At 51.8% G+C, this 24,558-nt stretch overlaps 1 protein-coding gene across 9 annotated transcripts; it reads right to left on the bottom strand.

The window, feature by feature from the left end:
- Positions 1-2,176: 2,176 nt before the first annotated feature.
- On the bottom strand, positions 2,177-24,502 carry UROS (uroporphyrinogen III synthase). Of its 9 annotated transcripts, none has more exons than XM_074297143.1 (11): positions 24,299-24,485; positions 23,592-23,653; positions 19,650-19,776; positions 19,451-19,534; positions 18,813-18,909; positions 17,181-17,255; positions 15,755-15,829; positions 7,883-7,966; positions 6,586-6,671; positions 4,051-4,149; positions 2,177-2,681 (listed from the first exon to the last, which is right to left on the bottom strand). In XM_074297143.1, the coding sequence occupies exons 3-11, from the start codon at positions 19,710-19,712 to the stop codon at positions 2,538-2,540; spliced, it is 807 nt and encodes a 268-aa protein (XP_074153244.1). In that variant the 5' UTR covers positions 19,713-19,776; positions 23,592-23,653; positions 24,299-24,485; the 3' UTR covers positions 2,177-2,537. The 9 variants fall into 9 exon arrangements, 8 of the variants coding, with proteins under 8 accessions (XP_074153244.1, XP_074153243.1, XP_074153250.1 ...); XM_074297142.1 differs by having other exon boundaries at positions 24,214-24,357; XM_074297149.1 differs by lacking the exon at positions 19,451-19,534 and adding an exon at positions 21,507-21,615 and having other exon boundaries at positions 24,214-24,357.
- Positions 24,503-24,558: the final 56 nt, after the last annotated feature.

Genomic DNA, 24,558 nt, shown 5'->3' on the forward strand with positions numbered 1-24,558 from the left:
TTTATTGGCATAAAGTTGGTCAAAGTAACTCCTTATTATTGCTCTAATTTCTTCTTCATTGGTGGAAAGTTCTCCCTTTTTATTTTTAAGACTAACAATTTGATTTTCTTCTTTTTTCTAATCATATTTACCAAAGGTTTATCTATTTGTTTTTTTCATAAAACCAACTCTTAGTTTTATTTATTCTTTTTCTAGCTTTTTAAGTTGCAAGCCCAATTCATTCATCTTCTCTTTCTCTATTTTATTCAAGTAAGCCTCTAAAGATATAAAATTTCCCCTTATTACTGCTTTGGCTGCATCCCACGGATTTTGGTATGATGTCTCATCATTGTCATTATCTTGGGTGAAATTATGATGTCTATAATTTGCTGTTTCACCCAATCATTCTTTTTTTTTTTTTTTTTTTTGAGGCTGGGATTAAGTGACTTGCCCAGGGTCACACAGCTAGGAAGTGTTAAGTGTTTGAGACTATATTTGAACTCAGGTCCTCCTGAATTCAAGGTTGGTGCTCTATCCACTGCGCCACCTAGCTCCCCCATCACCCAATCATTCTTTAAGATGAGATTATTTAGTTTCCAATTATTTTTTGGTCTATTTACCCCTAACTTTTTGTTGAATGTAGTTTTTTATTGCATCATGATCTGAAAAGAAAGCATTTACTATTTCTGTCTTCCTGCATTTAATTTTGAGGTCTTTATGTCCTAATATATGGTCAATTTTTGTGTAGGATCCATGAACTGCTGAGAAGAAAGTATACTTTTCTGTCTCCATTCAGTTTTCTCCAAAGATCTATCATTTCTAATTTTTCTAATATTATATTTACCTCATTAATTTCTTAATTGTTTTGTGTTTTGATTTATCTAATTCTGAGAGTGCAAGGTTGAGATCTCCCAGTATTACAGTTTTGCTATTTCTTCTTGCAGCTCTCTTAACTTCTCCTTTAGGAAGTTAGATGCTACACCACTTGGTGCATATATGTTTAATATTGATATTGCTTCATTATCTATGCTACTCTTTAGCAGGATATAGTTTCCTTCCTTATCTCTTTAGCAGGATATAGTTTCCTTCCTTATCTCTTTTAATTAGATTGATTTCTGCTTTTGCTTGATCTGAGATAAGGATGGCTACCCCTGCTTTTTTGACTTCACCTGAAGGATAGTAGATTCTGCTCCAGCCTTTTACCTTTACTCTGTATGTATCTCTCTGCTTTAAATGTGTTTCCTGTAAACAGCATATTGTAGGGTTCTGGCTTTTGATCCAGTCTGCTATTCACCTCCACTTTATGGGAGAGTTCATCCTATTCACATTTACAGTTAAAATTATTAATTCTGTATTTCCTGCCATCATGTTATCCCTAGATGAGTCCCCAGGCGGACAACGGAAGCCCCCTTTCTTAACCTCTCCCCTGGTTACTGTCTGTCTCCCTTAGAGACTCAGCCCTTGAAGGCAGGGTACATTCTGGCCTTTCTGGGTCAGAAAGGTCAGAGCAGGGCCCTGGCACATTTCAGTGATTTTCAATTACGTCCAACTCCCCATGACTCCACTTAGGATTATCTTGGTAAAAACACCAGAGTGGTCCCCCATTTTCTTCTTCAGCTCATCATGGGAGGAAGCTGAGGCAAACAGGATTAAGTGATTTGCCTGGTCACCCAGCTGGTGGTGGAGGTCCCGGGCCAGACTGGAGCTCAGGGGGACGAGCCCTCCTGCCTCCAGGGCTGGCACTCACCCAGCACGGGCCCAGCACAAACTAGGGCCTCCTGTTTACTGGCCGACTGGCTGGTCTCCAGCAGCACATCTGACCCTGAGACCAAGCCCATCCAAAATAGCAGAGGGAAGTCTGCTCCCATATGCAGCTATTCCTAGCTGGTGCTGACGGCCTGGGTAGGGGGGAGAAGGGGCTTGTCCCCCACCTGGCTTTCCTGAGACTCTATTTACCTTGGGGAAAGTGTTTTTCAAAATTAGCTTTTCTTTCACACCAGTATCTTCCATGCGGAGGGAGGCCCCCTGATGAGGAGCCTCTACTCCCCATCCCTCTCCCTGGGCCTAGGCAGATGGAGGGAGTTTCCATCCTGGAAGCTTCCTTTGCACACACCTAGAAGTCCCAAAGAACACAAAGGGGGTTTATGGGCTCAAGTTGCACCGTGTGGGGCAAACAGGGCACTCTGGGACACAGACACTGCTTCCGCAAGTCTGCAGGCATTTATTAAACACCTTCTACATGGCATTCCCCATGCTTCACTCTGTCTCTCTTGCCAGCACCTCATGTGGTGATGGGAGAGGGGGATTAATGCTTGCTGACAATTTATTCCAACGAGGTATTTACTTCATTTCATGTATGTCTCTGCCCCCGCATTCAGTGGGGTAGAAGCAGTGTAGTTTGTTCCTGAGCTGGGTCATGAAGTTGCCCTGGCAGCCTCCCCCTCCCCCCTCGCTGGGCAGACCCTCCCCAGCTCTGGTGAGCTCATCGGTCCCCAAGCAGGAGTACCCGCACTCCAGCTGGTGAGGGATGGAGCCCAAGGTCGCCGGGCCGAGGGAGCTTAGGAGCTGTTCAGGCCCGATGGCTGAAGAGCTTTCTGGAGGCAGGCAGCCAGGTCTTGGGGGCAGGGCTTCTCCGCCATGCAGCTCAGGGGGATCCCAGCGCTGGCTATGGCTCTGGCCGTGGTTGGACCAATGGCGGCAAACTGAAAGGACAAAGACCGGCTTCAGGTTCCAGCAGAATGGGGGATCCTTGCGGGCATTCTGCTGGCACACAGCAGGTGCTTAATGAATGTCTAGGATAAAGAGGGAGGCAAAGGGACAGAGATGGAGGCCTGGCCCCCTGAAGCACAGCGAGGGGACACTGAGCCCTTTGTGGAGCCTGGAATTGAAGCAGGCCAGGGGGCCAGGCAGCTCTGGAGGAGACTGACCTCCCAGTTGAGTGACCCTGGTCCAGTCACTGACCTCAGTCTTCTCACTTGTCAAGAAGGGAAGGAAATAAGCATTTATGAAGTGCCTACTGTGTGCCCAGCACTGTTGTCAACCTTCTTTTATAGCTGAGGAATGTGGCCAGGTGGGAAGGACCCGGCTGGGAAGGGGGAAGCCTTTAATCCCCTTGGGCAGATCATTCACAGGGTCACAGATTCAGGGGTGCTGGGGCACTGCACCCCCTCATTTTATAGAGATGGTACAGGGTCTCCAGCCAGGGAAGCCTGAATTCAAATTCAGCATCAGACACGAGTCACGTGACCCTGGACAAATCAGCTCCCCTGTGAGGGAGACGTAGGAGACAACAGCCCTGACTGGCAGCACTGGCATCCAGCAGGCACTCTATAAACGCTCTTGCATTCCCTGAGGCCTCAAGTTTGACCTCCCACAGGTTCTCTCCTAACTGGCAGGAAGCTGGCAGGAAGCTGGCGTCTGAGCAGTTCAAGGCAGCGGCTCCTCAGGAGCCCTGGGAAAGGCCACGGGCTGGGCTCTGGGCTCTCGAGAGCTGGGATCTCGCTGCCTCCCAGTCCGGCCCCGGGGATCTGTCCTTGTTTGTGCCCCCGCAAGAAACATGGCCCAGAGAGAGCAGTGAAAAACGATTCTCTTCACCCCGGTCTCCCCTTCAACAGCCTTTGGGAACCACTGTTTCTTCCCCTTTTCATGTTCTCTGGAATGATCCGCAGCAGTGATGGCACACAGGCACCAGGGGCACCCTCCCCATGCTGCCAAGCCAAAAGGCACCCTCTGGGCTGCTTCCTCACAGACCCGGCCCCCTGCACCTCCTGAAACATCAGGGGCCCCACTCTGTCGCTCTGAGGCCTGTGGGGCTAGCTCAGCGCCTGGAAGATGAGAAGACTTCTGGCGGGCACACTGAAGACAAGGGCGGCATTCTCCTGCGTAACAGGGAGCCCAAGCCCACCGCACTAATGGGGGCTCAGAATCCCCAAGAACTAGCCTCAGGCCCACCTTTATTTCTATGAATCAAGTGCTCTTAAGCAGCTGGGACGGGATAGTCCTGGGGTCACAGCAGGAGCAGCAGCCCCTGGGCCAGCAAGGAAATGGGGGGGGGGGAAATCAATACCTCACCTTGATCTGGTCAAAGCTGGTGCCAGACAACTCCTGAATGTGGGGGAGGCTGTAGGTGAGCCCCGAAGGGCTGAAGAAGGTGATACCTGCCGGAACGCCCTAGAGGGGAACACAAGAGGGACTGGGGTTGATGGCCTGGTAAGGGGCGTGTCCAGCCGGGCAAGGGGCATACAAGCACTTGAGCTTGACATCCATGGGGGGGGTGTGGCTGAGGATGTCTACACAAGGAAAGGAGAGGGTAAAAAAAGTGGAGTTTAAAAAAAAACCCATTAAAAAAAAAAAAAATTGAACAAGCCATCAATGAATTCCCTAAGAAAACATCTCCAGGGACAGATGGCTTTACAAGTGCAGTCTCCCTTCCCCCTTCTCACTGTGTCACCTGTCCCTGACTGTGCCTTAAGGTGTCTTTCTCCTTATAACTAACTAATTCTGCTAGGGTGCTGCCAGCTAAGGACATACTTGGGTTTGGTGTTTCGCTCACAGCAGGGGTTAGCCCTCCCTGCTCTTTCCAGGAAACAGCCTGATCTCCCAGTTTGCCTTCTGGGCTGGGACTGGAGGCTGCCCCACTGATCTGTCCACTAGTGAGCCAGGCCAAGGGTCTCAGCTGCAGATCTGCCGTGATTAAGACCCTCTCACTAGCTTTCCTGGACTCCCTCGGAACTGGGCTGAACGCCCCTCATTCCAGTCAGACTGACCTTTCTTGAAGTCATTCTAATCTATCTTGAGCCAGTCAGGGGTTTCATTCCATCAGACTCTGTTCAGAGGTTTGACTTCATGTGGTTTTTGAGGGAGACTGGGAGGGCTGGAGCAGCTTGCGGGCTCCACGCAGCCATCTTGGAGCCACCCCCAGAACTCTCGGGAGTGTTGCATGAGTCATGGACAGATTTATAGGGAAAATGCCATAACGTGGAGTTTTGGGCTGGACACAGCAAGGAGGACCCCCCTCCCCCCAGAGTGGGAGCATGAGGCTAGGCTGGTGTCTCTCAGGGCCCCTCCCTGTCTGCTCCAGGGACAGTTCCATCCATGCTCCAGTCCCTCTCCACCAACCGCATCCAGTTACTGAGGACCTCGCCACCAACAAACATTACTGGGCACTTTGCAAATCTCCTAGCGAGGTTACTTTCAAGTTCAAGTTGCCAACTCAAGATTTATTTTCTTCCAAAAGTTGCTATTTCCTGGATTTATCTGAAGTATGCTAAGCACACAAACTTACTGAGATTTCTTTGCAAGACTGACTGTTGCATACAGGGCTACGGACACTCACTTAGACCACAGCAACAGTTCTAAGAGTGACCGACTGGCTTGTTCCCACAGGCTAGGGCTTCCTGCTCTTGCTTGTGCCTTGCCATCAGTGGACTCCCTCTCACCAGTAACATCTCTATGCTGACTGCCGATCCTTAATTCTCTCAGGAGAAGCATAATATTTATTCCTCATTTCTTGAATGATCTTGGGATTTGAAAAAACAAAAACAAAAAAAACATAAATTTTCCAAGGAATTCTGGGAAAAAATTCCTGCAGGGAAATCCTGCTGTAAAGTCACTTCCGTGAAACTGATAGTCACCAGGTGTTTGGTGAATGGAACTGAATTCAAGGGAAACTGGATTAATTGGTCACTTGGCAGAGCAAAGCGGGTGAAAAACATACAAGTGGGCGGGTACCCAGGGACTCAGTCCCTCAGCATGCAATGGACGCCAGCGCATTTATTTTCCAGTCCATTCAACAGAGACTATGAAGTTCCATGCTCAGGGCACTATAGGGATGCCGAGAGAAAAGGAGGGGATGCAAAGATTAAACCCCCCAGACTGCTAAGTGTTGTTCTATCAGAGATCCCAAGGTGGCTAGCCCTTTTACCAGCACCCCCTTAGGGATGTTCTGTGGTTATGGATCACAGAGTATCCATCCAGGTGTCCAAAGAATCCAACTCTCAGGCGGGCTGGAGAGCTGTTGGGAGAAAGGAGGTGGGAGTCTCCCCCCCCCCATCAAGGATGCTTTGGGGTAAGGGTGAGGAGCAGCCCTCCAAGAGGGTCCCGGAGTATTCCTGGAGAGGTGGCCAGGAGCCTCGGACTGCGTGGGAAGGTAGGGATGGGCTGAGACCCGCACTTGGCAAGGGTGTACTAGCAAGTGCTCCAGGAAACCCCCCACGGAGCGCGTATTTATCAGATCCCATTGGGAGCCGGGCCCTGGGGATAGATGCAAAGACAGCCCTTTCCCTGGAGAAGCTTAGGCAGTCTCAGGGGAAAATCCCTCAGCCAGGGATGGAGACGGAGGCACTCCTGCACCGCCTCTGAGTGGAGGGCAGGCGAGGGCCATCCACTTAACTTAAAAGAGCCCAGAATGACTCTTCTCTGGGCCCCAAATCCCTTAAGTGGTGACAAGTGCTGCGAGGAGTGTACCCCAAAGATGGTAAATGGCAAAGCCCCTAAGAGTCTGCCTGGAGAGAGCCCTCTTCCTCAGGGACTCCGGCCCATAGTGGGCAGCTGAAGCAGAGGGAAAGCCCCGGATGCTCATGGGGGCTCCTCAGAAACACAGCGTACCTGCGTGGAGAAGTAGCTCTTCAAGGAGTCCTGCATCGTGGGATGCTGGACCTTCTGGTAGACTTCTAGGCTTTCCAGCGGAATACCTGAAACGTTAAAGCAGGAAAGCGATGGGACCTCCAGGACTTGTGTTCTAACCCTCTAGGGGGAAACTAGGGCTCAGCAACTCGGGGAGTTCAGGGAAGCTGCCAGTGTCTGGGGCAGGCAGGAGGCAGTCTCCAAGTTCCAGCCCCCCCAGCTGTTAGCTGACAAAGACCCTTTGCTTTCAGCACATACAGAATATTATATCCAAAGCCATCCCCAACCCTGGGCTTTTCAAAATCCACCCAAGTGGCTTCTGAGATGGGGTCCATCCCCAGGCTTCTCCGGACTACCATGGGGCAGAGGGACGGGGGACCCTGGCGCTAATGATGGACGAGAGTGGAAACCGCCTGCCCGTTGCCCCTGAGGCAGTCAACATCAGAGCTAGATGCGAGGTAGGGTCACCCTGGGAAGACTTGGGAACAAGGGAGGACTCCTGGTCCTCCAGGAGTCAGGGCGCCCCATTGCCCCGGGGCCCCCAGTGAACAAGACCCACCCCAAACCCAGCACCGGGGCCTAGCTTAGAGGCTCCATCTGGAGCTTCTGCGACCTTTTTCTTTGAGGATGGAAGCAATTATAGCACCTGAAGGTCTGACAATAGGAAGGACTCGGGGCCTCTGCTCCAAGCCCCCATGCTGCCCGGCAAGTCGGTGGTCCCCTCACAGGGGATCCCTCCTCGTGAAGAAGAGGAAGCAGGGGTCAGAGTGGTAAGGTAAGTGTTGTTCTACCAGAGATCCCAAGGTGCTAGTGCCCTTTACCAGCGTCCCCTTAGAGATGTTCTCTGCTATCCGCCTCAGTTTCCTCATCTGTGGAATGGGGTAACAGCAGCAGTTCCCTCTTAGGGTTGTGAGGATGAATGGAGATCATATAAAGCCCTTGGCAAGCCTTACATGGCTATGTAAATGTTCTAATACGGCTCTAGGAGGCTGAACCACAAGAGTTTTTCTGTCGGTCAGCCTCGGCTCCTAAGTCCACAATTCTCAGGCACCATGGGAAGCGGCCCTTACTCCTCAGGGACCTCTCTGGTCTCAGTTCCCCAACTTGTCCAATGAGGGGCTGCACTCAGTGGCCCGAGGTCCCTTCCCACCTCCACCTCTGGGCATCTGAGACCCGCCACTTTGACGGCCTGGGCCTGTCCCTGTCATGGACTGCACCATGACAGTGCCAAAGACAATGGTGGACAGCGAGGCCCTCCCCAATGGCCAGCTCTCCTGACCTTTTTGTTTGAGCATCTTGGGAAGTGCTTCTCCTTTGAGGGTCCCACAAGGAAAGAGAAGGGGCAGAGTCGCAGGCTTTTCTCCTGGAAGCAAAAAGAGAACATGAGTGCGGGTTACAAGCCATAATGAAGAGCTCACATTCCCAGCCCAGGGGGTGGGGGGCGGGGGGCTAAAGCAGAATCTATTATGCTGGAGCTGAAATAAAAAAGGCAAGGGTAGCCATCGTGACCTATGGGAGAGACTGAGAAACCTAAATAGAAGGGATACCCAGGGAAACTACAACTTGCCAAAAGGACCCCAAACGATTAATATCATTACTAAATATGTATGTACCAAATGACATAGTATGTACATTCTTAAAAGAAAAAGGTCAAATGAATTACAAGAGAAAATAGATAGTAAAACTATACTAATGGTGGACCTGAACTTTTCTCTCTCAGAGTCAGATAAATCCAATCATAAAATAAATAAGAAAGAAGTCAAGGAAAAGAACAGAATCTTGGAGAAGTTAGATATGATAAACCTCTGGAGAAAACTGAATGGGAATAGAAAAAAAAAATGCTTTTTCCCCAACTATACCTGATACTTCTACAAAAAGTTACCATGTACTAGAATATAAAAATGTCACAACAAAATGTAAAAAAAAAAAAATCAGAGCAAATGTACCCTTCTCATATTTTAATGCAATAAAATAAATTTAACAAAGGGCTGTAGAATCATAGATTAAAAGTTAATTGGAAACTAATTTAATAAAGAATGAATAGGTTAAAGAACAAATAAACAATAGAAACAAATCAATAATTTCATTAAAGAGGACAACAATGAGACATTCCAAAATTTTTGGGATGCCGCCAAAGTAATACTTAGAGGAAAATTTGTATCTTTAAGTAAATACATCAATAAAATAAGAGAAAAAACGTTTTGACCAATGAAATTGGGCATGCAACTAAAAAAAAAAAACAAAACCCACCACCAACAATAAAACCCTATATACAACTAATAAATAAAATTAGGAGCTGGTTTTGTGGGGGGAAAACAACCCAACAACCAAATGGATAAAATCTCCATTAATTTGATTTAGAAAAAGGAAAAAAAATCAAATTACATGTATCAAAAATGAAAAGGGTGAATGACCTAATATGAAGATGAAAATAAAGTAATTATTTGGAACTATTTTGTCTAATTATATGCCAGTAAAACTGACAACTTAAGTAAAATGGATGGATTATTTACTAAAATTTAAACTATCCAAATTAGTAGAAGAGAAAATGGAATATTTAAATCATCCTTTTCTTTTTTCACAAAAAGAAACAAATTGAACAAGCCATTAGTGAGCTCCTAAAGAAAAAAAATTCCTAGGACTAATGGATTTACAAGTTAATTTTACCAAACATTTAAAGAACAACTTACATAAACTATTTTTGAAAACTGGTAAACAAGGAGTTTTATTCCTTTTATGACACATCTTGCAAGATATCTAAACTAGCAAGAACAAACCAGAGAAAGAAAACTACAGAACAATTTTCTCTATGAATTTCATTGCAAAATTTTAAAACAACATCAGCAAGGAGATTACAGCACAAACAACATACACTATGACCAGGTGAGATTTATACAGGAATACAAGGCTAATTAAATATTAGGAAAACTATCAGAAAAATTGATAAAATCAAAAACAATTACATAGGTCATATGATTCTATCATTAGATGCAGAAAAAGCCTTTAATGAACTACAATATCCATTCCTATTAAAAACACAGGAATCAATGGAACCTTTCTTAAAATGATAAGAATTATCTATCTAAAATCAAGAGCAGGCACTGTTTATATTGGGGATAAACTTGAAGCCCTCTCAATATAATCAAGAGTGAAACAAGGATATCCATAATCTCCACTATTATTTAATACTGTACTTAACTATAATAATAAGAGAAATAAGCAATAAGAAAAAGAAACTGAAGGAATAAAAATAGGCAATGAGGGAACAAAACTATCTTTCTTTGAAGATGATATAGAGAACCCTAAAGAATCAATTAAAAAACTCTGTGTTCAGTCTTTTTTTTCAGGTAAGTTCAACTCTTCATGACCCCATTTGGATGTTTTCTTGGCAAAGATACTGGATTGGTGTGCATTTCTTTCTTCAGGAAACTGAGGCAAACAGGGTTAAATGATTTGCCCAGCTCATGCAGCTAGTAAGTATTTGAGGCCGAATTTGAATTCAGGTTTCCTGACTCCAGGCCCACCACTCTATCCATTTTGCCAACTAGCTAGCAAACTAAAAACTAGTTGAAGCAACTAATAACTTTAGCAAAATATAAATATTTCATAAATATTTATATAAATGTTACATAAATATTTGTAAACATAAATATAAATGCAGAATATAAAGATTCACATAAATCAGCAGTAGCAAGATAGAGTGAAATTACATATAAAATGATTGCAAAAAGTATAAAATATTTGGGAGCTTACCGACTCTAACCCTAACTCTGCCAAGACACATGTGGAGATTATATGACTACAACTACAAAACACATTCCACACAAATAAACACAATATAAACATACTGGAGAAATATTAATTGTTCATGGATAGACCAATCCAGTATAATAAAAATGACAATTCTACCTAAATTAATTGAACTATCTAAATTTAGTACCTACTAATCAAACCATCAATGAATTATTTTATAGAATTAGGAAAAAATAGGAATAAAATTCACCTGGAAGAAGAATAGGTCAAGAATATGAAGGGAATCAATGAAAAAAAATAAGAAAGATAGCTCAGCAGTTTGATTTCAAACTATATTACAAAGTGGTTATTATTATTATTATTATTATTATTATTATTATTTTTTGCTGAGGCAATTGGGGTTAGGTGACATGCCCAGCTAGGAAGTGTTAAGTATCTGAGACTAGATTTGAACTTAGGTCCTCCTGACTTCAGGGCTGGTGCTCTATCCACTGCACCAACCAGCTACCTCCCTAATGCGGCTATTATCAAAACAATCTGGTACTGGCTAAGAATCAGAGTGGCAGATAAAAGGAATATATTAGATATACAATACACAGTGGCAAATGACCACAGTAATCTAGTGTTTGATACTCAGAGATTCAAAATTTTGGAATTATAACTTATTTGACAAAAATTGCTGGGAAAACCAAAAAGCAATTTAATAGAAACTTAGCCTAGACCTGTGTTCTCACCATACACTTAAGTAAGGTCAAAATGAATAAATGAATTAGAAATAAAGATTGATATTATAAGTAAATTAGGAGAGCATGGAGAAATGTTCAAAAGCAATTACTGCTGTGCTAGTCAATGATCGATAAATGTGCATTAAGCACCTACTCTGTGTCAGGCCCTGGGGTCCCTGACCTGCAGGAAACCCCTCCTCTAGCCATACAAGAAGACTCAGCTGGGGTAGCAAGAAGCCATGGAGGATGGGAGAGGGAGTTTAGCAGCAAGAGCTTGGGGGTGGAAGGTGAGAGGGATGGGGTGGGCCCAGAGCCTCGGTTCCCCTTCCTGAGATCCACAAGCCTCTTTCTGACTACAGAATCAAGGCCAATTCTCTGTCCTCCGGGGATCCCATCCATCCTTTGTGGCAAGCACTCTCCCTGGCTGGTCTCAAGCCTGGATTGGCCCCTCCCACAATTAACCTTCCCCAACCTGTCCAATGCCTTCCTTGTGTTCATCACTTCCTCTCTGTAACTCGCTCTGTCTACACTGGTTTGCCTGCTGTCTCTCTCGTTAGATTGTGAGCTTTCTGCGGGAAGGGACTCGCCTCTTTTAGTCACCCCAGTGCTTAGCACACAGGAGGTGCTTAAGAAATGCTGATCGACTGAAGATGCTGAGTTTGGTAACTGGGTATTAGTGGCAAGGTCGGGCCTGGATTTGAAATCAAGCCATTCTTATTTTGAGTAAAGCATCCTCCTCTTCCCCCAACACCATTTTGTTTTTTGTTTTTTTTCCCTATTAAAAAGAGTTCTCTCTTTCCAGCCAAACTGCTGCTTGGTCAAGGGTAAGATTTGTGTGTACTGAAAATAACGGAGCGGCGTTCTGCAGCCAGTGGGTATAAATAGTCACTGCAGATGACTGAGACAATAACTGATCCACTGGGTACTCAATAAATAGCCAGTCTAATAGCTAAAGGCAGTGGGTACTCAATAGTCACTGCAGATGGCTGGGACAATTTTTTTTTTCCTTTAAACAAGTCATTTATATAAAAAGAGGAAAGTAAAGCTACAAGGATTTGGGGTTTTGCCTTGATCTTGGGCAGCTGGAAACCAAGCTGGCATCTATTTGAGGCCGAATGCTGCCACCCATCATTGAAGCCCCGAGCTCTTTCCTGAGAAAATGATGATATTGCGCAGCAATGTGGCCGTTCCTTCCGAGGCTCCTGGACTTTGTTTTGCTTTGGGTGTTTCAGAGCCATCTCTTTCCAGGGTGACGGGTCTCTGAAGCCGGGTGCCTCCAACTCTGCGGCCGAGGGACGACGAGCCTCAGGACGGCCTAGCCCACCAGTGGCTGCCCAGGCTTCCCAGAGAATGCTGCGACCGCTGTCTTTTTGAGAATAAGAGGTCATCCAGCTCTTCAGCAGCCTCCCGTCCCCTCCCAGAGAACCACAGTGAAGCAGCTGGGTCCAAGTTTCTTTTGCTCTGACTGCTGACAGAGGACTGGCCAAATGGTGAACACTCTGATGTCCCCCAAAGTTCCGGGCAGGGATGAGCGGTCCCTGGGGGCCCTAGTGGCTCTGACCACTTCGAGAAGCCAGAGGAGGGAGGCACTTCGGGCAATCATCAGATCCCAGAGGGGCCTGGACCCTGCTCGGCTGGAGGGCTCCTTGGGCGGCTGCAGGGCCATTCTGATCTGAGGAAAATGCAGGGCTGAGTCTTCTGGGCTCAATCAGGGAAGTCTTTGAGCACTCTTGGCCAGCTGAGGAGGCCCTTTCAACCCACCACTAAATGGTCCTCCAGGGACGGAGAACTGGCTGCCTTGGGAGTGCTCCACATGCCTGGGCTCCGGCTCAAGCTCCCTCTAGCCATCCCTCTACCCCAGAGACACCCCCACCAAATGCCCATCTTTGCCTGAGGGGTCTCCCTTGTGCTGGGCCTAATGCTTAGGCCAGAGTATCACTGGATACATCCTGGCTGTTGACTGATGAGCTCCAGGACTCTTGCAGACTCTGAAGTCCAGTGGCACTGGTCCCTGGGCTGGTCCGTGCACAAGACTCCCTATCGCCCACCGCTGTTCTCTGTGGTGGAACCTTCTGCCACTTCACCCCCTTCTCGACCTGAAGGTTCTAGAGAGAATCCTCCTTCCCACAAGAAGGCCTTCTTCATGTCCCTCCTTCTGGGGTCTTCCCTTTTGCTGATTATCTCCAATTGTCCCTGCCTGCAGCATGCTTCCAGAGTGGTTTGCCTGTTGTATCCACAAGGCGAGTTTCCCGGGGGCAGAAGCCGTCTCCATCTTTCTCACTCTCAAGGAGTTTGCAATCACCTGTTACACCTGCAAACACCCCTGCCCCAGACACGTACGCCCGTGTGTGAGCGCGCCGACAGAGCTGCACATAAACGTGCATTCGCCGGTGTGCACACGCACTCACTCTCCCACAGAGCATCCGGAGATGGAGGAAGGATTACGAATCCTCCTCAGATTAAAAGGCGCAAAATCCCGGAAAGGGGCTGCAAAGCCGTGCCTGGAGATGCCCGTCTGAAGTGACTGGAGGGCAGAGCCAGCGGGGCAAAGGGAAGAAACATCACGTCCTCTGTCCCTCTGCACTCTCCAACCCAGAATTTCCTGAATCTTCCGACATGTTACCATTCCAAACAGGAATTCTATGAACAAACCAACTTCGGATCTCCCTGAGGAGCTTCTGCCATCCTTCCCACAATGACTCTCTGTCTTCTGGATTAAAAAAAAAAAAAGCTTCCTTATGGTTCAGAACTGCTGAAACTCAAGGCTAGAGATTCTACATTGGGGGGGAGGGCCCAGAGCTGACCCAAGCTTGTCTCCCTCCGGCTTGGCCTGGGGGCAGGTTGGGCCGCAGAGCCTGCTGCTCTGGCGAACATGGAAGCTAAAGGGCCTGTTCAGTTTGAAACAAACCCTGCCTGAGGCCCTGGGCTGTAGAACACCCAGGCCGGGCCCTAGGATGACTGAAATGGGGGGCACAGTGGGGAGCAGGACATGAATGTGGCGAGTTAGGTGAGGGGTCCCTGCGTGGGGGTTTAGCTCTTGTGAGGTGGCTGAGCACCTCCTGGCCTGCCCCAGGCCTCCGCCTGGGTGGCCCCTGGAAGCCCCTTACAGTGGGTTATGAAGTGGTAGCCCCTGGGGTCTGGAATGCTGGTCAATAAGCTTTCCTGAGCCCCTGCTGGGCAAAGGGCCACTCCAGGCCTAGGGAGGCGCCCCAATAAACACCCACATGGGAAAGGCTGGAGAACCGCAGCAATCAGGAGGCACTTTATCTCCAAGCAGCAGGAGGCCTTTCCTCAAGAATGTGGAGGCTGGCCATGTGGCCAGTGGGGGGTGGGGCTTCCCTCTCCAGGAGCAGGGAACCCCTCCCCCCACACTTTAGCAGGGGGTCTTTGGGAGTTAGGAGGCTAAAGTGCTTCTGTGTGCAAGGAAGGCTGGGATTAGGGGAGCCTCTGGGGGAACTACTGAGCCTCTGGGAGGGAGGGGCAGGGCCCAAAGGGTCGCCACCACAGGCCCGGCACACAACGGGCACTCAGGGAAGGTTTATTGACTGACACTCCTTCAGTCCCGCCTGGAGCCCCAGAGTCACAGCAGCGGCCCTACGGCTCCTGCCCATGGCCGGCTCTCCTCTCCTGACTAAGAATCCCAAAGAGATCAACGAGGGGAACAAGCTCCTTTCTGGAGCCAGTCAACAAACATTTCTGAGGCACCCACTCTGTGCCAGGCAGCAGGCTGAGAGCTGGGGGCACAAAGAAAGGCAAAAATGGCCTCTGAGAGCTCCTAGTCCAATGGGGGACACAGGATGGAAGAGCCCCCACGTAAAGGGCAGCTAGAGCGGCCCGGTGCCGGACCAGAGCTCAAATGTGGCTTTGGCTGCTTATTAGCTTGGGCCCCTGAGCACGCCACTTAAATGCTGCCTGCCTCAGTCTCCTCATTTATAAAATGGGGATAATGGAAGCCCCTCCCTCACAGGATTATTGTGAAGACCAGAGGAGAAAACCAGGTGTCCCCAAAGTCTTGGTGCATTCTAAGCTTTAACAGCTTCTGAGGCACAAAGACTTGGGAGCGGGGAGAGCCAGTTGGTCAAGCCCGGGGAAGGCCTCCAGAAATTTCTGCAGGAGACAAGGCGGGGATGGGCTTGGCCAGCCCGCAATGGGCACCAAGGGGACAGGGGCTGGTAGGAGACAAGTTGGCCAGCCTGCAGTGGGCACTGAGAGAATGAGGAGGAGATGGGCTCAGCTGGCCTAGGGGGGCACTGAGAGGACACGGGTCTGCGGGAGAGAGGTGTGAGAGACACGGGGGAGAGGCTGAGAAGACAAGCACGAGCCCTGTAAGAAGGGAGGGGAGGGCAGGATGGGAAGGGCCCTGAGGTTGGGCCACGAAGACTCCACAGCAGAGTGGCCAGGAACTCTCTGGACCCCCAGGGGGGCCTGCAGCATCACTCCACGCCCCCTCCCCTTCCTGTTCATCCCCGGCCTGGGGAGACCCTGGCCTCTTTCTGGATGAAGCAGTGGGGGTGGGGTGGGGCTGAGCCCTCAGAGGAATTATGAACCCTCTCGGAGCCGGTCAGCCCCGGGCCTGGGCCCCTGCTGGACACACGGCCTCAAAGCAAGGAAAATGGTCTCGAAGGATGCTGGGACGCCCGGCCGGGCCACAAAGCCTAGAAAGCTCTACTCACGTGAGCAGATGTACTCGGCGAGTTTCTCGCCGTTGCCACATTTTTCTCCTTCGGCAGCCAGGCCAACTTTTCTCACTGAAAAACAACGAGAAAGCATTTCTGGACTCATCTGTGATAACATTTTGCTCGGGTGCTAAGGAAGAACTTTTTCTGATCTGGCTTTCAAGGCAGTTTGGTGGGGAGGGCGCTGATTTTGCCTCTGTTTCCTCCTCTGGCAGCCCCCAATCCCCCTACAGATTGCTAAGGGGGCTCCTGGGTCCACAAGCTCTTACAGCGTTGGGCACGGCGAGGCGGGCTGGCAGAGGGGCTGCGGCAGAAGCGCCAAGGGAAAGAGCCGAGGCTGCTCCAACAGGTGTCTGGGCAAGCCGGGCCCCGGGACACGGGCTCTGCTCAAACCCAGGCAGGCCACATCTCATGGCTCGCTCTGAATTTCTCCAAAAAGTGAACTCGGGAGCCCCAAGGGGAGGGTCCATAGGCCTGTAAGAAGCTCCCCAATGGGGACCATGAAGAGTTCCCTAAATGGAAAGGTGGAGTCCGAGCAAGTGAAGGGCCACAGCCACACTGCCAGGCCGGGCCCACGTCTGGCCCCATGTCTGGCCTGCGGCCGGGGCCGCCATGTTTTTCTTCACATAGGAGGAGGGGGGTAGAGGGGGAGGGGGAAGGGGGGAGAGGCAAGGCAACTCAGTGACATGACAAGCTATCATATAAACATTAAACTCATTTAAACGCCCCTGCAAGGAGCTTGTTGTCCCCTCCTGCTAATGGAGAGGAGGGCGGCCCTTCTTAGGCAATACTTGCTGTGCAAACTCGGTTTCGGGTTCCCGCTGAGCCCGCACACCCAGACTTTCATTTAAACCCTGCCACCGGGCAATTTGCAGCTGGGCACCAACGGGCGGAGTCCAAAGAGAAAAGACTCGCCGTCAGCTGCAAACTTTCTTGTTTGTGCAGCAGGAGCTGGGGCCTGAGCGGCTTCAGGAGAGGAGGACAAACCCAGGAGTCCAGAATGTTCGCTGGGTCTGCCCCCTGCTGAAGGCAGGCAACGGAGGCGTTGGAGAGGCCCCCTCCCTGCTCAGCCAGCAGAAGCCTGCCTGAGGGTGGGCCGGCCTAATTCAGTGGGCAACACGGCTCCCCTCTGGGGCTGCCAGGGCCTTCAGAGGTCACTCAGGCTAAGCCCCTAAGCGACCTGGGATGCAGAATGGATGGGAAGCCAAGGCCTCTAGCGGGGACCAGGGAGCTCCTTCCATCACTGGGACTGTGGCAGGGCCACGGGGGAGGTCCAAGCTGAGCCTGGGCCTTGAGTGCACAAGAGCCTCCCGCAGCTCCCTTGATGGCCCCTTCCCTCCGAAAGCCAAGGAAACGGGACTGGGTCGGGCTTCCCCATGATGCCCCGGTCCTGAGGCCCCCCAGGACCTCTTCTCACACTCACCGAGGGACGCGGTGGCCTGGCCGACCACGTACACCGGCTTGAGGCGCCATTTTTCGTTCAGAGACTTTTTCCAGACTGCAAAACAGTTAATTAAAAGCAAGCATTTAGCAGGGGGCCGTGAACACGCGAGTGGCTGTTTGGATTTTTGCCCCAGGAGGCTCTCTTAGTTTCTTCTGAACAATCTAGGAATACAGCAAGATGTGAACAACCAAAGTTTGTCGCGTAGACAAAAGCAGAACTTCACTTCCAGGCGAAGGACGAGGAGGGAGCCATGGGCGCTCTTTGTAATAATACAAATCAGAACCGCGGTTGCGAGGTGCTCTGCGTGACACAGGAACAGTTTTCCTGCCTGCAGTGGAAGCCTTTTTTATGTGTCCTTGGAAAATACTGGATGTCCATTTGCAAAGTGATGTGATGATGGAAAACTGGGCTCTTTAGAGGAAGAGAAGGAAAACTGTGGAACCAAAAATGCTGCTTAAACAGCCAAACAAACAGCGCAACTGATTCTGTTCAGGAGATAACCGTGGACAGTTTCCAAAAGACTTGTGTGTAAACGGAGGGCAAAGAAGGAACACGCTCTGGCTCCCGCTGCCACGGGGGGGGGGCCAGAAACATCTGCGCGCTGACAAACAGCCCAAAGAGAAAGCGTCCTGGCTGAAGTCACTGGGCAGCGCCTGGCGTGGCCGGCAAGAGCCTGAGAGGAGCCCAATCTGGAGAGCAAAGGGTGCAGGGGTCTTCCCCTCTGAAGGCTGCGGTTGCCCGTTCACTTTTGGAGCCATCCTGAGGACACAGGATGGAAACCCCCCACTCTTTACCCCCAGAATGCGTCCTGGGAAACCCCCCCTCCCAGCAACGGGCAGCTCGGACCCTTGTGGATGCCAGAGCCGCTGGCAGGCGTGGACGAGCTCCCTAACACCGTCCTAGGGGTGGGGAATTGCCTTTGGTGACTTCCCTCCTGGTGCTAAAGGGGCATTTCTGGGGCGGACTTCTCCCCAGGCACAGACTGCCCGGAGCCTGCATTTCCCTGAGGAGGCGTCAGGGCGCTCCCAGCCGGAGAAGGGCAGAAGCAGCAGAGAAGCCGGCTTCTCGGATGGAGCCGCTCCCCACATGCGCCCACGGGGACCCGACTTTATGGACTGAGGAAACTGAGGCCCGCAGACGTGCGGGGGCAAAGCCGGGTCGAGCCGGCCCAGGGCTCCGGCCAGGAGCCACCAGCTTTTTCTTTGGCCAAACAGGTCTCTGGGTCATCTCCAGGGGGTGATTTTCAGACCCCAAACAGGTGGGAGCCAGTCTCATAAATAAGGGGGAGGAGGAAGGAGGAGTAGGGAGGAGTCCCAGGACACCCACCCCCCAACCAGCTCATCCTGTGAGGTGAGGGAACCCCCTTTGGAGCTGGGGGGGCAGGGCTGGCAGGGGGCTCCTGCCACTGCTCCCCCCAGCCGTGGGAGCCTTGGGCGCACCTCGGCCACCACTAGCCGGGCACCTACATCTGCTGGCTTCCATCCCCCATCTGTAAACAGCTGCGAAGACCACAAGGGGCCCCTCGGGGCATCGGGTGGGGCACCAACGGGACTGGCTGAATGGGCCAAGCTCAGGACCGGGGTCTGGGAGCTCTCGGGGGAGGGGGCTCACCTTCCAGCTGGCCCGCCCTTTCCAGGGACAACTGCAGGGCTTCCACTGCGCGGCCACTGGTGAAAATGAGGCCCCCGTAAGCTTCCGGGTGAGACAGCTGTCCAAAAAGCACACACAAAGCACCCCATTAAGACCCAACAAATCAGCGAACATTTATTAAGCACCTATGGAGTACAGGCAGTATAGGCTCTGGGCCTGAAATGTCAGGCCTCCCCCAACACTCCTCTGGCTGGAAGAGGACAAATCAAAGGGCAGGAACTGGCCACTATTCAGCACGTTCAGGCTGCGGAGAAATTGTGAGAAAAATGCCGCACTGGCTCCCTCCCTTTGGCCACAGGCCCCCCAAAGGTGCTGGGGGCCCCGAATGCCGCACTGAGACTTCTGGGATACCCGGGGGCCAAACTCGCCGAGCAGCGCTTTTGTGGCAGAAAAAGCCAGAGCCTATGCGGGCGCCCGACCTCTGGGACGGACGAGCTTCTTCACAGATGGACAGCGAGGGGGGTTTCGAGATGCTTGGGAAGACTCGGGGGCGAAGGGCAGCGGAGGAGCCCTCGACTAGCCCAAGAGAGGGTGGCCGCCTGGCGGCGCCCCCCGGCGGACAAGAAAAGCCCAGCCCTGCCTGGCACTGACGGGCTCACCTTCTCAGAGAAACTCGGCAGGGACAAAAACTCGAAGGATAAAACCGGTATCAGAGTGGCTTCGAATCCGCACGATCCCAACTCCTGGGAGACAAAGGGCCACGGTGAGGGCTCAGGGCCCCAGGGCGCCCTCTGGGAGGCGGCCCTGCCTCCATCGCCCCCTCCCCCCACCCAACCCAGGCCCATGGGCAGCGCTCACCTGAAGATAGGGGTCAAGACCCGAGTCGTCCTCCTTGGCGTCTTTCAGTAACAGGACCTTCATTTTTCAGCAGAAAAGGCTGCAAGGAAGCGGGGATCCTCATTCACTCTGGGGACTCTTCCCAAGCCTGCAGGAACAGGGGCCAAAGATCCGTGGGCGTGGGGACTTCTTGGGTGAGCCAGCAGGGCGCAGCTCTGCCTTCCCTGGGGGCGGCCACTGATAAGGATGGCCAGGCCTGCAGGCTGCGTGAGATAAAGCCCAGAAGGCAAGGGCTTATGGGAGCCTGGGGAAGTCCCCCGAGCCCCAAGAGCACTGCAGGAAATGGACCTGCTACAGAGCGTGGGCCCTGAAGGACCTCGGGAAGTCATGTCACAGGTGTCTCGGCCCCCTCCCCCCTCAGCAGCCCAGCTGGGGGAGGAGAAGGGCCGTGTCCGTGCACTGAGAAAATGACCTGCCAATCCCTGCCCAACCAACGCTACAGGAGGAGAGGGGACCCCAGGCGGAATCCTGTCCCTTGCAAATGACTGCTGGCTTCCTTCCTGCAGGCTGCAGGTCCTGCGGGAGCCCGTGTGGAAAGCCTGGCCCTGACCGAAATCTCCTCAGCAGCAACACGCATGCAACCAAATTCTCATCATCGCCACGTGAGGTGGCTGATACGGAGACGGGCGTTATCTAACGACTTCAATGATTCTAAATGTGTCTCAAACAGAAATCCCCCCCCCCCAATGCCTAAGGAAGTAGGGGCATCCCTGAGTGGCCCGAGAATGGGACTGCATGCAGGAGGTGCCCGGCCGGGGCCCATTCCGGGCAGAAGCCACAGGGACAGCCTGAGCTCTCCTGAAACCGTCGGCCTCCATGGCCTGTTCAAGCATGGCCAAGCAGCAGCTTTTCCTGGTGCTTCATCCCAACTCTTCCTTTGGCTCGTTCTCTGCCCTCCGCAGACCCTCTGGGGACTCCTACTACTCCTGCCCTGCGCCCTGCTTTCTCCCTAGCCACGTGAAGTCTGACCGGGCTTCCTGTAACGAAGGCCGGAGCGCGGGTCACTTAGAGCTTCTCTGGGACTCAGTTTCCTCGGGGGTTAAAAACAATTTTCTTTTTTTTTTGAGGCTGGGGTGAAGTGACTTGCCCAGGGTCACACAGCCAGGAAGTGCTAAGTGTCTGAGACCAGATTTGAACTCCGGTCCTCCCTACTCCAGGCCGGTGCTCCATCCACTGCGCCCCCTAGCGGCCCCGTGTGCTAAAAACAAAAATGCCCAGATCACCCTGGCTGTATTTAAGTTGTACCATTTCAGGACGAAACTAGTCCTGGGCACGGGGAGCTGAGCTCCTTTTAGGAGAAATTACGGGAACACAGAATAGCAAACTCAAAATGAAGACAAGGTACCCAGCTGGTCAGGAACATAAAACAACTGAGCTGAGCCTTGGGGGGCACAGGGGGCGCCAGGGGTTAAGAACTGCAGAGGTGCCCGGTATGAGGCAGAGTACTGCACCCGGAAGGCGCCCAGGGGGACGTGGGCCAGCCAGGTGGTCGTCAGTGGGCACTCGGCCTCATGGGCAGCTGTGAGGCTCAAGGGGGATCGGTCCATAAAGCGGTTTGCCAACCTCACAACAGTATGTAAATGCCCGCTGTGACAGGGGCTCACTGCCCTCTAAACTGTTTCCAGATATTATTGCGTTATGAGAAGTGAGGAACAGGGGCCGCTAGGGGGCGCGGTGGAGGAGCGGAGTTCGAATGTGGCCTCAGACACTTATCATTTCCTGGCTGTGTGACCCTGGGCAAGTCACTCAACCCCAGCCTCAGGGGGAAAAAAAGAAAAAAAGACCAGGCTGATTTCAGAGAAGCCTGCAAAGACTTACAGGAGCAAAGCAGGAGAACCCGGACACAGAGGCAGCCACCCCAGCCGGGATCAGCTGGCATGGGCGTGGCTCTTCTCGCACTTCAGGGATTCTAGACAATTCCAATAGCCTAGAGATGGAAAATGGCATCCAAACCCAGGGAGAACTAGGCAGTTCCGCGCCCGGTATTTCCACCTTTGCTTTGTTTTCTCGTACCACGTGACAAAGGTGGAAACCATGCTTAGTGCACACATTTAAGCTACAGCAGACTACCCGCTGCAGTCTAATTTACTAATCAGAGTGCTTAGAGACATAATAATTTCCTTAAAGGATGACTTGGCTGCATCCTGAAAACTCTGCTCTGACGTCTAATTGGTGTTTAGAACTGGTGATTCTTTAGGACTGAGTTACTTCATCTCCATTTAATTTTAATTGTTTCTTCAGTGGATATTTATTGAATTTTTATTGTACTGCAGTCTATAAAACAGACGCATTTAATATTTTGACTTTTTTTGCACATTTGTGAGGTTTTTTGCCTTATTATATGACCTTTTTTTTTTTGGTAAAGATGTTCTATACAGATGATAAATATGCACAGTCCCTTTTATTTCCATTTGAAAGTCTCTGGAGATCAAATCAAATTCTTTTAAAATCCTATTTAAGTCCTCCACTTATTGTTGTGCTTATTTTGGTTAGATTTATTTAGGTCTAAGAGGGTCATATTTCTTCCTCTAAATCATTTAAATTTTCCTCTACGAATTTAGATGTCATGTCATTTGGGGTGTGTACGCCCCTGTTCCCCGTTATTCTCTTTTATATATATATATATATCCCCCCCTCCCCCAGCCCAGGCAGGGGGCTGTGACTTGCCCAGGGTCCCACAGCCAGGAAGTGTTAAGTGTCTGAGGTCGGATTTGAACTCGGGTCCTCAGGACTTCAGAGTTGGGCTCTATCCACTGCGCCCCCTAGCGGCCCCGTTATTCTCTTTTAATTAAGTCTATTCTTACTATTTTGTCTGAGATCAGGACAGCCCCCCCCCCCCCCTATACTTCAGCTGAAGCATAACAAACGTATTCTCTTCCAGCCCTTTATTTTAACTGTCTTTTTGTTTAAAGTGTTTCTCGTAAACAATGGTGGATTCTGTTTTCAAATTCATTCTTTCATTTTGTGGAATTCTGTTCCTTTTTCCGGGTGAATCACCCGTTAACACTGAATCGCTAAGCCCCCTGGGTGGCGCTCTCTCGTACTTTGGTCCCTTCCCCCTCTTTATAAAGAAGAGGGTGAGGGGCTCAGCATTAGCGCCCCGGGGCGCCCGGGTCTGCTTCAGCTCCACGGTAAATAACAAAACTTAATCATCTTTCTCTCCTTTTGGGCTCCTCTTCCAAATCAGCCCCCCTAGAGCTTGTGTTTGAGTCTTCCCTCCCTAGATGACGCTTCCTCGCGCCCCTTCCCGGGGTCTCCGGTAGGGGGAGGGGCTGGGCTGAGCTCTGGAAGCGTCCGGATACCCCTCGGCCTGCTACGTTCGGCGGTGCCCCCGAGGAAGGTCAAGAAGCGGCCCCCAAAGACCCGACACACTGAGCTGCCACCTCTCCCCTCGGCGGACTCCCCCGGCTCTTCCTCCTGCTTCGGTCTCCCCGGACCTCGGCCTGTGCCGCTCTGGGCTCGGCCCTGGAGCCTCGGAACAAAACCTCCCAGGCGGCCGATCCAGGGTCAGACTGTTCCCAGCCCTGGCCCCGGGTTAATGCACTCTGGTGACCTGAGTCCGGGAAGGGAGAGCAGGGGCGGGATGGGAAGCCCCACAGCCCAGGGCGGCCCCGCCTCCATCAGCGTCAGTGGGCGGAGCACGTGAATGGCAGCTGGAGGCGGGCCAAGCACTTTCCACCCAGCGGCACCGGGGCTGCCCTCTCCGCACAGAGGAAGATACGGAGGCCAGCGGGATCCCGCGGCGCCATCACTCTGGGGGGCCCAGGGTCCCTGTCCGGGGGATTCTCGGGGACTGCACGGAGCACCCTGGGGCTTCAGCCCTGGAGGATGGGGCGCCTAAGGGAGACTCTGAAGCCCCAGTTCAGATCCTGCCCAGATGTTACCAGAGGTCCCGGCACCTACCTCCGGGGCTCCCGGGGCTCACTGGGGCTGCCGGTGCAGGCCTTCCCGGGCTTCGTGGACACCTGTGAACACAAGGCCGGCGTTAGCCGGACAGCCACGGCGGGCGCTCTCCCAGGGACCCCATGTGGCCACAGACCCTCTGGTCCCGGGGGACCTCTGGTTTGACCCTGGATCCTGAGATCCTTAGTGACCCCTGATTGATCCCGGAGGCAGGGATCCTAGGGGATCCCTGATTTACCCTGGATCCCCGGGTCCTAAGTGACCCCTGATTGATCCCCGAGTCCGGGATCCTAGGGGATCCCTGATTTACCCTGGATCTCCGAGTCCTAAGTGACCCCTGATTGATCCCCGAGTCCGGGATCCTAGGGGATCCCTGAATTACCCTGGATCCCCGGGTCCTAAGTGACCCCTGATTGATCCCCGAGTCCGGGATCCTAGGGGATCCCTGATTTACCCTGGATCTCCGAGTCCTAAGTGACCCCTGATTGATCCCAGAGGCCGGGATTCTAGGTGACCCCTGCTTGACCCGGGATCCCGGATTCCCTCATTTCCTTCGGTCGAAGGTGGCGCTCAGTGACCACGAGGGTGTCGCTGGCCAGCCCTGCGGGGTGGGGGCACGGACCTAGAACCATGACATCGGGATAGAGCCTGGCCAAAGACCTCAGTTTCCCGGACAGTAAATCCAAGCAGCAGCGCGAGGGCCTTACGTAATACGCGCACGGACGCAGGCGCACGCGCAAATCCGTCTTCCTCACTCCCCTCGGAAGGAGCGAACCACTGTCAAGACGCGGGGGGGGGGGCCCTAGCCCGTCGCGCCGCAGCTGGGAGCAGCAGCGTCCGACAATCCAAAACGGGTTCGGGACACGGTCTCTCGACTTGACAGAGCCCAGAGCGCCCTGGAGCCAATCGTCTTCCGCCTTTACGCCAACAACTCCCCCCGCCCCCGCGCATGGGCCGCCCCGGAAGT

The sequence above is a fragment of the Sminthopsis crassicaudata genome, chromosome 2 (genome assembly GCF_048593235.1).
Source record: "Sminthopsis crassicaudata isolate SCR6 chromosome 2, ASM4859323v1, whole genome shotgun sequence".
In the NCBI taxonomy this organism is placed as follows: Eukaryota; Metazoa; Chordata; class Mammalia; order Dasyuromorphia; family Dasyuridae; genus Sminthopsis; species Sminthopsis crassicaudata.